The sequence below is a fragment of the Quercus lobata genome, chromosome 2, assembly GCF_001633185.2.
Source record: "Quercus lobata isolate SW786 chromosome 2, ValleyOak3.0 Primary Assembly, whole genome shotgun sequence".
Taxonomy (NCBI): Eukaryota; Viridiplantae; Streptophyta; class Magnoliopsida; order Fagales; family Fagaceae; genus Quercus; species Quercus lobata.
The window spans coordinates 75,763,550-75,775,912 of NC_044905.1; the positions used below are offsets into that span (position 1 = coordinate 75,763,550).

General features: G+C 36.1%; 1 protein-coding gene across 1 annotated transcript; it reads right to left on the bottom strand.

Annotated features, from left to right (window-relative positions):
• Window positions 1-3,994: 3,994 nt before the first annotated feature.
• Window positions 3,995-11,445, bottom strand: LOC115976631 (DEAD-box ATP-dependent RNA helicase 14). Its single transcript, XM_031098050.1, has 9 exons — window positions 11,299-11,445; window positions 10,168-10,519; window positions 8,928-9,083; window positions 8,173-8,241; window positions 7,342-7,611; window positions 6,802-7,152; window positions 6,362-6,639; window positions 5,393-5,764; window positions 3,995-4,806 (listed from the first exon to the last, which is right to left on the bottom strand). Exons 2-9 carry the CDS (start codon window positions 10,483-10,485, stop codon window positions 4,407-4,409), a joined length of 2,214 nt encoding a protein of 737 aa, XP_030953910.1. The 5' UTR covers window positions 10,486-10,519; window positions 11,299-11,445; the 3' UTR covers window positions 3,995-4,406.
• Window positions 11,446-12,363: the final 918 nt, after the last annotated feature.

A 12,363-nucleotide genomic window follows, 5' to 3' on the forward strand; every position in this document is an offset into this window, starting at 1 on the left:
TTCAACAATTAGATTTTCAAAATTCACATCTAAAAAAAAAGATATAGGAGGAGTTCAAAGGATTTCTCTCCAAATTAGTAGTTTGGAGAGAAACTTGCCCCTCAAAAGAGAAGCCCCAAAGTATTCTAAAAATGTGTCTTGGGGTTTCCTTTGAATACTATGTGAATTAGATCTGAACCTCTAATTATCTGATGGGCTAATGGGCTATTGGGCCGAAAAATAAATTCAGCATAATTGACTTATGATCAATCAAAGCTTTCTTTTGATCGGTCCTAAAATCTGACTCCATAAAACTGTAGCTTCCTTATTCTTGTACTCTTACTTGTAGTATCTTGAGTATTGTCTAATCATACCTATACACTATGATCTATATCTAGACAAATTTGTGCTCTCGTGATTGCCAACAAATCTATGCACCTATGGGACCTAATAGGCCTAATAATTAAATAAATTATGTGTAAAACTGTGAGATTACCAAAACTTATGTGGCAAAATATTAGAAGATCAACTAATAGTCAAACGTTTTTGGTTTGGTTTAAAATTATTCATGTTGTTGAGTAGTCATTGGTTTAAAACTCTCCATATTGCTAAGTAGTAGTCGGTTTAAAAGTCCCCATGTTGCTAAGTAGTAGTTAATTTAAAACTTTTCAATTTGCTGAGTATTAGTTGGTTTAAAACTATAATTTTGATATAATAAATAAACTAATAAAAAATGATGTGTAAAATTATGGGACTACCAAAGTTTATGTTTTAAAAGTCCCCATGTTGCTAAGTAGTAGTTAATTTAAAACTCTTCAATTTGCTGAGTATTAGTAGTTTTAAAACTCTCATTTTGATATAATAAATAAACTAATAAAAAATGATGTGTAAAATTGTGGGACTACCAAAGTTTATGTGGCAAAATATTAATAATTCAACTAATAATCAAACATTTTCAGCTATTATAAATTATATCGATTATGTTTAATAAGTTAGATTTAATTGGAATCATATCAATATTTAAGTCAATCAAAACTTAAATGATTTAATCAAATATGAATCAATTCCCAATCAAACTAAATATTAAAATTAAAATTTTATTAAGGGAAAAATCATTCATCGATGGTGATTAAAAGTCATACTTTCTCTAAAATATTTTGAGGATTGAATTTATGTAGATGATGAAGAACATTAATGACTAACTAAACATGCAAGAACATTTTCCAAAGTGATAAGAACTCATCTAAGTAAATCAATTAAGTTTAGGACCAAATTTGACAGCAAACTTGGTTGTAGCCTAAGCCTACAACTCCATTCAATATTTTTTTTTTTTATTGAATATGAATTCTGGGAAATTCACAATTGGATTACATTATCTTCTTATATCTTCTATACTTGCAAAGTTTCAAGAAGATCAAAGACCAATAATTATATCATCAATCAAATATTTAAATTTCGGATTTTTGTAGTCTAAAATTATACCTAAAAAAAATTAGTTTATGAATCTAATAGTAAATAACATCCAATTGGCTTGAAATTTGACATGTGTGTTAAGAATATAAAGAACATGAAATTCAACAGTTAGATTTCTAAAATATGTAGTTGTGAGTACACAACTCGCACCAATCGATTTTTGTCCGCTTTGGGGAGCCAGTCCCTCACGGTTTTGTCCTCGTCCCCGAGTGTAGAGAGGGTTCTCTAACCGATGTGGGACTTGCGGTTGGTACGCGAAGACAAAGTCTTTGGCTGCCCCCTTCCTACACTCGGGGACGAGGACAAAACCGCGAGGGACTGGCTCCCCAAAGCGGACAAAAACCGATTGGTGCGAGTTGTGTACTCACAGTAGTCATGTTAATTTTTTTAATGAGAGTTATAGTATTATGCTACAACTAAATTTATAGCCAAACTTTGCCTTAAGTTTAATAAGGGAAGATGTCCAACACTCAATGAATACTTCACTTCAATTAATGACTCTTTCTCATAAGACTTAAGCATTAACTCCAATTAAAGATCCATCCATCTATTTGATGCTCACATGTCAATATGTTTGGATACTCATGTACTTGGATGTTCACATATTTACACATTTGGTTGGTAATAATGTTTATGTTTTCTACTCTTTTGCAATTCTTTTAGCTAGGTTGTTTTCCTTTTGTGTGATCAACATTTTAGTTTAGAGAATAGGGTTAAGGAACAGATGCACGCTTTAGGGCCAACTTAGTCAAATATGTTTTAGTGTAATCCAATAATACAAGTGAGACTCAATTACGTTTGGACAATCTTGGATTCCAAACATCTTCCTAAGAGTGTACCCTAACTCTGAACTCAGGTATTAGACATTTTTTAAAGGGATTCAAGTTGGTTCCTAGATCTATAACCAGATGGCAACTCTTGGTTAAGAGAATATTATACCCATTTTTTGTTCAATTTAAAGAAATAAATATGAATTGACATCATAATTAAGAGTAAAATTGATAATTGATAATTTTCTAATATAGATGGAACCTTTCCTCCTCCAAATCCTCAAATTTGGAGGAACTAAAAATGAGGGATTTGGAGTGGTTGCTTACCTCTCCAAATCTTCTCAAATCCTATCCCCCCACCCTTAAAAAAAATTCAAATGAAGTCAATTAAACAGCCTCATCCCCTTCCCTCTCCTGCCCTCCATCCAAAAGCACTGTAAAGTGGATAATTATCTCGACAATAATCTATCTAGGCTTGCCTTAGCGGTAATGAAAAAGGCTTTTCAACTACAAAGGATTAAACTCACAATAGCCCTCTCAAGAGCACACTCTAAACGTAGATAATTTTATTGCTAATAATTTCAGAAAGTATGAAGTTCTGCTCCTACTTATCTTGTTCCAAGTAATAACCCTCGTTGTTCTCTTACTTAGCCTAAGACTACTAGCATCAATTCAATAGAGCTTTAGCCAAATCTAAGCAACCCTTAATCCACTATTCACACATACCTACATTAGCCCCTATACTCTATTCGTATTTCATTTAAATTTTTTTTTCTTTCATTCTTTATTACACATTCAGCCTATTCACTATCAACTACCAAGACCCAAACAAACTGTCAATTACCAAATTTTACACATTTAACAAATTCAGTACAATCCACAAACTCTCTACATTTCACAACCCAGATTACACATTCAACTAATTTGAATGTCCTTTACACTGATCTGAATTCCCCATTCAAACTAGATTTATGCATCAACCAAAATTACACATTCATCATAGATTTACGCATGTTACAAACACAATACAAAAAATTAGCTACCAAACACCAATAAAAAACAACAGAGCGTCATACCCATCATCAATTGCTCAAAATTTCACATGCATTTATCAAATTACAAAGATTACGAACAAATTTGGGGAGAGTCGGAGCCTTCCAGTCTGAGCTGCCTCTGTGGAGACCATAGTTGACCAAGCTGCAAACAGTGTGTTGACTAGAGGGACCGAATCGGAACTCAAGTTCCAGCCCGAATTTTCTTGATTTATCACGAGAAAGAGAGCTCTGGTGCGGGGGGAGGCCAAGAGAGAGAGCGAGATGCGTCAATAACTCAATACATGTTCAAAAATTGCTTTTTGTCGAAAGCCTACTGAGCTTTATGTAGGAGCTTTTAGGTGAATTTAGCTCAATTTTAGCTTAAAAAATTATTTGTTGAGCCTAGGGTAAGCTCTCAAAATGCCTCGCAGTTGTGATAGAGGTCTTAGAAAGAAAAGTAGAACCTCAAGCACAAATGTAAATTGGTGCTATCAAATTATAGATCAGCAGGGGAGGCTAGCATGTCTTTCTGCAGGATTTGCACTTACAATCCCTGCAGACTCCTCTATCAAAACAAAGGAATGGGGGAGCTTTATGAAGCATTTTCAGGCTGAAGGTTCTCGACAGAAACAGGGTATTTTGTTCAATTTATTTTCATACTTAGCATGAATAACAACACTCCTTTGTGTGTACCTCACAACAACCCAATGAAATGGCAAATCACACCATCGCAGGAACTGGTACCAGAAACAATGAGCATGTTATATAATATTCCTGAGTTTTTACATTTACACAATGACAGCGTCAAACAAATTTATCAGACCATAAAATATGGATATAATAACTATGACCATGCAGGTCACCGTATTACAAAGCAAATACATAAAAAAACACTCGTTGAGTGGTGCTTCATGCTTGCCCTTTCTTTCCTACCAAAAACAAGAAAGAGAAACAAAAGGTTGTCAAAAAGTTTTAAGAGGGGTCTGGTTTAATTTTTAACCCTCAAGACCATCCAACAAAAGTCTTCCACACCCCCAGTCACCCTAGTTACAAGCCCTACTTCCACTTACAACACTAAGCCAAAGCAAAAACAACAGCGTTAGAAGACATGCTCAAACCATTTTAAAGTACCCCTCAAAACTATTATTGTTCAAGGGGAACGATGGGCATCTTCATTAGCTGCACGGTACATGTCATCATCATCCTGAGGTATCATGCCTTCCTCTTCTTCTTCCCCAAAATAAGAAGAATGAGATCCATTGGCAAGTCCCCTATCATCCTTCCCACTACCTGAGGATCTTCCCCACCCTTGTGGTGAATCCTTGCGTTCCCTTGCATTCTCGCTATTATAAGGCGGCCCACGCTGGTGTTGAGGTGGTGAGGATGGCCGACTCCTTTCCATCATTGCTTGGTGAAAACTGCGTGGCGGGCTGCGCTCACGACTGCGGCTGCGCTCACGGTTCAAACCTTTATTGCGGTCACCCCAAGCAGGCCCCTTCGGGCTCCGGCTGCGACCTCTATCTTGTCCATAGTTATTTCCACGGTCAAACCTGTCTCAAACAGTAAAAAATCACACATTACTTCTCAAAATACTCTTTTTAGGGTGCAAACTACACATTATCATAGCTCTTGTTTTTTTCTTTGATAACTCAGACAATAATTCCTATTATTTGAAGTCCAACACACACACAAATTATATATACAAATAAACAAGTGTTTGAAACAAAGTCCTGACTAAATGCTTCCCCAACCCACTATATATACAGAGAGAGAGAGAGAGAGAGAGAGAGAGAGAGAGAAACAAGCTTTTGAAATTAAAAGACCTAATTGAATTGGTTTTACTCCCCTCCAAAAAGCTGTGGCCACAATGACAAAGAAAAGAGGAAAACACTTCCACTGTGCAAAATGAAATCCAAAAATGCAGATAAAAAAAATTCAGGCAAAATTCCAATTTATGCATATTATACAAGTAAATATTAACAAATACAAAACCATGCAAAGAAATTGGTAGGCTGAAATAATAATTGTACCATGGTACAATGGGAGGACTTCATTCTCTAGAGGCACCAAACCCAATATATAAATTTAAATGCACCGATTAGTGGTTAAAAAAAGAATAAAAAAAAGCTCCATTACCTCTCACGGGACTCATTATCATATCCGCGACCTCTTCCACCATAACCCGAATCGTTACGTCCACCCCGACCCCCATCACGACCACCAAAACCAAAACCAGATCCAAAACCAGAACCAGAACCAGAACCAGAACCAGAACCCCATCGTCTGGACCTGCCCATCATCCCACCACCACGAGAAGCCATATCACGAATTTCTGGAGGGACACGCTGATTTGCTCCTTCCAAAACTTTGATGAGATCTGAAGCATACTTGGCATCCTGGTCACCGAAGAATGTGTAAGCCAAACCAGTGGCACCTGCTCTCCCTGTCCTTCCAATCCTATGAACATAATCCTCCACTCCAGTAGGGAAATCATAGTTGATAACCACCCTGTGACAGAAATTATGACTAATCCTTAACATGATTTTTTACCTCAGGACACAATAATACAGGGAAAAGGAGGATACAGCCTTTTCTTTTCTGGTTTTTTATGAACTTAGAAGTTAAAAGCATCATAACATACTTCAAATAGTCGCTTCAACATACTACTATGAGTCACACACACACCAAAATAATAAATAAATAAACTACAAATATGTAATTCTCCTACTCTCTAAGTAATCAATGTCATGCAAAATGAATGTATATTCTCGCTTCAATTTCCAACATAGCCAAAGTAGATGCTAGATACAAACAATTTTTGGGATGTAAGATATTTTACTCTTTGACAAGCTTTATCCATTTCCGTGCATTCATAATTAACTGAAATTTCATTCAGCTACAATTAAAACTTCAACCACGTAATTTGTTTTAATAATTCCCAGGGGATGAGGGTTCATAAAAGACTTAAACCGATATCCATAATATGCAGTAGGTATTGTTTCAGGATAGATCATTGCCCCAAATTTTGATCCTTGGAAAATAATGTACCATAGAATGCAGTACCAAAACCTAGATAATGTGACTATAAAATAGATAGTCCCCAACCTGATGTCTTTGATATCCAGCCCTCGAGCTGCAACGTCAGTGGCTACAAGAACTGGAGATCTCCCGGTTCGGAACTGACTCAACACATGATCCCTCTCACCCTGTGATTTGTCTCCATGAATGGCAGCAGCACCAAAATGGCGAGTAAGGTTGCGGGCAAGTTGATCACACATCTTCTTAGTTGAACAAAAGATAATTATCTTTGATCCTGGTTCTTGAGATCGTAATATCTGCTCCAGTCGTCTGTGTTTCTCCATGGATGACAACACTTCAATATGCTGCAAGATGCCAATATAGAAATATCAAATAACCATAGCACAAATGACCATAAACTTTACCAAAGCACATACATAATGAAGGATTAAACAAATAAAGAGATATTTCCACATATGCTTCACACTAAATTATGACAAGCAACAATACTAAAATATGTTTCATACCTGTGTGATGGACTTGTTTGCGACAAGCTCATCCACATTGCCAATGTTAACCTGAACAGGATTGACCAGCAGATCTGCAGCAATTTTCCGAACCTCCTTTGGCCATGTTGCTGTGTACATGAGGGTCTGGCGGCGAGCAGGCACCTCCTTTACAATCTTCCTTATCTGAGGTTCAAAACCCATGTCTAGCATGCGATCAGCCTCATCAAGCACAAGGTAAGAAACTTGATGAAGGCTAATTCTCTTCATCTCAAGAATATCATTCAAGCGGCCAGGAGTGGCAACCACTATATCTGCTCCTCTCTCTATTTCCCTTAACTGGGGTCCCTTTGGTGCTCCTCCGTACAAACACTAAAAGCATAAACAAATAATACCATCATTAATATCCATGTCATGTATAAGAAACAGCAAACAAATTATAAGAAACTTGCTCAATATTTAAAATATGGATAGAAGTACATGAACAATTTCACTTTCTAAACAGAAAAGATATATAATAATATATTTTTACAAATGTAATTGGAGAAACAGGTAATCTACCGTGCAAGAAATTCTTGATGACCTTCCGAACTTCACAGCTTCATCTTGTATCTGTGTTGCCAACTCCCTTGTTGGTGACAATACCAGCACAGTAGGACCTAATTGAGCGTCATTACGGGTGCGCTTCAGATGAATAAATCCTGGAATCAAGTAACCCAAGGTTTTCCCCGAACCAGTTTTGGCAATGGCCACTATGTCTCTACTTTGAATAGCAATCGGCCATGACTGTGCCTGAATTGGAGTTGGCGCAGAGAACCCAGCATTGTGTACCTGGAAAAAGCAAAAATCCAGCAACCCCTGTGAGAGAGGTACTGGCTTCAAGATTTCTGGTGGTTTTTTTTTTAGCCTATAGAGGATTGGCTAATGGCAGAAGAAGCACCATCCCCCATATGCAGGCGGCCAATGCTTGCTGATGCAAGCTAGAGCAGGAGGAGGCCTCTTCTTATGTTTGGACCGAGTGGCAGACTTAATCATCACCAACGGCAGTCCCGGCCACGAACTCCGGTGATTCGGAAAGCCCTTCCCAAAATTTGGTCCACCATAAAAGGGCGCTCCAAATTAATGGCAAGCCCCCCACAAAGAGGGCACACAGCGTACGACATTAGCTCCTCCCAGGAGCAAATATCGCACCTGCGACAAAAAGTACAGACGGCAAAAAATATTAACATGAGTCTGAAACTCAACATCGGACCTCCAGCAATCACAGACTTTGCACAAGAAACACTCAGGACATAGTTTAGCAAACTTACATGAAATCTTGGCAACCAGTATTACATAAGGACCAAAAAGAAAAAATAACAACACAACCAAAAGAGAAACAGAAGTCCATACCTCTCTAAGAAGCTCAGCTGGAAAGCCAGAAGCTTCAAATGAAATAAAAGGTGGAGGAACATTATCACCCTGAAAATAAATTAAGGAAAATAGATTGTCAACAATCATAAAAAGAACACATCAAACCATAAAATAGATGTAAAAATTATAAGCCTGTGTTTCTGAACATAATTTTTACATAATAAAACGAAAGAAAATACAACTTCAAACACCCAAATGGTTCATTAACCCACAAGAAATAGTGTTGATAACAGTTAGCCTGCCCCACTTTTCACCATACAGCTGCTAATGAAAAGTGGAAACAATAATGGCATTACTTCGGTATAAGTGATATTAAATAATATAATTCAGGTATGTGAAACTTTGTTTGTGGAGGAAAAAGAGCATACAGCAGTTTGTTATGATTTAAAAAGTGCCAGCAACATAAATCCACACATATTCGGCCCAGCAACAGAAATTCATTAACCCTAATATCTACTCTCCCCCTTCTCTTCAAGGCACAATAGAGGATAATCTACAATCACATCTTCTATGCCTCATAATCAAGACAAACAACTTAATATAAATAACTAACCATTATCTAACTCAAATTAAGTTTACAAATTCTGAAAATCTACAATGGATCCAGTAATCATTGAAAGGAGGACTCAATGTGGCAGACAGTTTTCAATTATCCAGTCAGATATAAGGTCAAGATCACTAAAATTTAAACATTAGTGTATCACACCCAGTGCATGAAGTTTTTCAATACTTACAGAAACAGTTATTTCATGCCGGCGACGGTAAGCCTCAGGTGACAAATCAGCTCCTACATCTGAAGCTCCATGTCCTCTTGTAGAAGATCCTCCATGTCCGGCACTGAGTGTGCCATTTGGACCATTACTGGAATGCAAAGTTCCACTTCTTGCACTCTAATGCAAAATTATAGACATTTCATTAGACCCAATTGAAGAGTAATGGTACAGAAAACACGTAAATACATAATATATCCTCATAATAGTTTAATGGTGGGCAGGGGAACCTTCAGTCTGTCCCCTCATTCCTGTTTCAGATAAGTGTTACTGGTCATTTTGAATTTGATTTGTCCACATTTTAGGTTTCAGGTGTTAATCTATTCTTAGAATTTTATACTTTCATATGCAAAATGCAACATGAAACCATCTTTACATAATGTGAACAAGAAACATAGAGAATCTGAATCAAGGCACGTAATCAGACACCAACAAAAGACACAAATGTGTGGATTTGAAGCTCTTGACCAAAAGCAACAAAAGCTACAACTACGCTCATTTAATGTGATACGACAAAAGCTACAACCATGATAGTTTTGATTATTGAAACTCAATGCCACACACTAAGCCCATTGCAAATTGTCTCTGCCAAACTCTTTATTTCTTGAAAGGAAAATATAATTTGCATACCATGGAATTAGCCCTGTGACTTCACCAACACTCCTTATTTTGGAGGATGTGCCATTCAGTCCAAGGACCATTGATTTCTATGGAACATCTTTCATTACTCAACAACACAAAAATAGATATAATCCAACTTTTTAGTAACTTTTTTTGATAATTCAATCGTTGGGGGAGGGGGATTTGAACCCTAGATGTCTCCATTGGAAACACCAAGAAGTGCTGACCAATTGAACTACAAGGCTCTTTGGCATATCATCCAACTTTTTAAAAACTTAGCAATAGATATCATCTATCCAGCATGCATCATATTACTAGAACTGCATCTATCACAAATAGGGTAAATCATATACAAACAAATTTTTTTTACAAGTAACCCAACAAATCTTCATGTATGTCCATGTGAGCTCCAACCTCTTAGAATGTGCAAGAGTGGATGCTGTCTTAACAGAATTTTTTAATTTCCAGACTCTACACCCACTAAAAGCATAAGTATAATTAAAAGAAAATCATATAAAATTAACACTGGGCACACCACATAACCATACATGAAACAAAGTTAGAATATGAGTGGAACGCAAACCTGCTGGCTCCTTGATCCAGCCTCAGGTTTTGACCCTCCATTGCTGCCTCTGGCATACTTATCATCATCATCAGGACTATAGCCACGTCGCTGTCCTTGAGAAGATTGTTGAACTTGGACAGAAGAACTAGGCACTGAAGACTTTGGTGGGGCCGCCGAGTGTGCAGGCCTCTCATATTGAGTGACATTTGTCTCTGGATTCCAAAAGTAAAGGTACCCAGTTTTACCATCAACAAGGCCTCTCCACGGTCTGGGAAGCGTAGGGTCCTCTGGAGCATAACGTGGACCTGAGGAAGAGGCAGTCGCAGTGGCAGCCATTGCAAGGGAACAACCAAAACAATCCAACACAAACCTATTATACAAAACATGTTAACTTAAAAGATAAGCATTAAATCCCAATAGAAAAAAGAGAATCACAAAAAAGAAACAGCACATAACCTCAAGAACACTAAACTAAATCTAATTCCCACTTGTCAACAAGCTCAACAATCAGCAGAAGCAAAGAAGCAAAAAAAATTACTCTAAAAATGAGATGGGTTTATTATAAAGATAAACACTTTCCCATTAAACCTAGAAACTGAGTCAACTAAGTTCTACTTTAGTATGATAATCTTCATTATCTGAGACCCCAAACAAAGAAAAAAAAATGCTCTAACCCAACACAAAGAACAACAACACAAGATTAACAAAACCCAATAAATCTGAGCAAGCCCTAGCTCAAAAAAACCACAAAAAAAAAAAAAAAAAAAAAAAAGCCAGAGACTCACACAAATCCAAAACCCCAGATCCACAATCTTCCACTAACCCTAAAAAAAAAATTTTTTTTTTTTTTAATCTTAACTTCACAAAAAAAAAAAATTTATATTCTCACAACTTCCCGTTTGGTTCCGGAGATCAAAATCCCAACATGCAAATAGATGACCTAGAAAATTAAACCCAAAAAAAAAAAGTTCATTTCCAAGTAACCATTAGAAAAAATTAACTAACCCAAAAAAAAAAACCCTAGATGCAATCTTTTGTTTGTTTGGTTGGTTATGGGTCGCAGATATAGAAGAACGAGAAAATCGAATTTCAGATCTGAGAAATAGGGATTTGATGAAACGAAAAAGAAAAAGAAAAAGCGAAGTGCACCTGACGACGTCGTATAGAGAGGGAGAGAATATCTGTGATTTGGTTACAACGTTAAACAAACCCTTTTTCCCTTCTTTGTGAGAGAGAGAGAAAGAGTAATGCTCTACGCTTCCGAAGGGTAAGAAGCGTAGAATAAGTTTGGAGAAGCAAAATTAGTTGGATATTTATAGAATAATTTTTAGACAATTTGACACTTTTTTCCTTCTTCTTTTTTCTTTTTTTGTGTGTGAAGGTAAGTGAGACTTGGCCACTTGACTTGAGTTTTGTTGGTATTGGTTAGCTTTGTGACTATAGTTTGGATGCTTTGGTTTTGGCCTTTTTTGACTATGGTTAAGTCATCATTGGTGCTTAGAAAATCAAAACATCAAGATACTAATAGCAATGGACCAATTGGGGTTTTTTTTTTTTCTTTTCAACAATATTTGTGACATAAAATTTTGGTAAAAATATATTCTACGAAGTTTGATGAGTTTTTCGTTTTGGTCAATTAAGTTTAAATCTTTTCATTTTAGTCTTGTTAATTCTAACAATGTTGTCATTTTAGTTATTTCATCCATTGTCGTTTGTGTAAAATTTTACCTATCTTAAGACCATGTTGTTATAAATTATTTTTTAATGTTATAAACGTGAAAAAGTGCTGTTTTAAGAGAGTTGATGACATCTTTCAAATAGTGATGGACATTAGCACAAAAATGACTGTGTTTTCGAAGTTAACAAATTAAAATGACAAAATTTAAACTTGGTAGACTAAAATGACAGTGCACCAAACTTATAGGATGTATTTTTCTTTTTTTGTGCCTAAATTTTGTATTTTTTTCATACTTATTTAGTTGGCATGTTATAACATGTGCATACTACAAAAAATAGTATTAATAGAGACTTATGTGAAAATAATGTTAAACTAATCATAATTTATTATTCAGCAAATTATTGTGAAACAAAGGTTTTTTTTTAACCTCTTTTTTTTTTTTTGTGGTTATAGTTAACTTAACTTATAGAATTTTTCGTTAAGGAAATATTGGATTCAAGCCTATCTACACTAAAATTAATTGATCTTTTGACTTG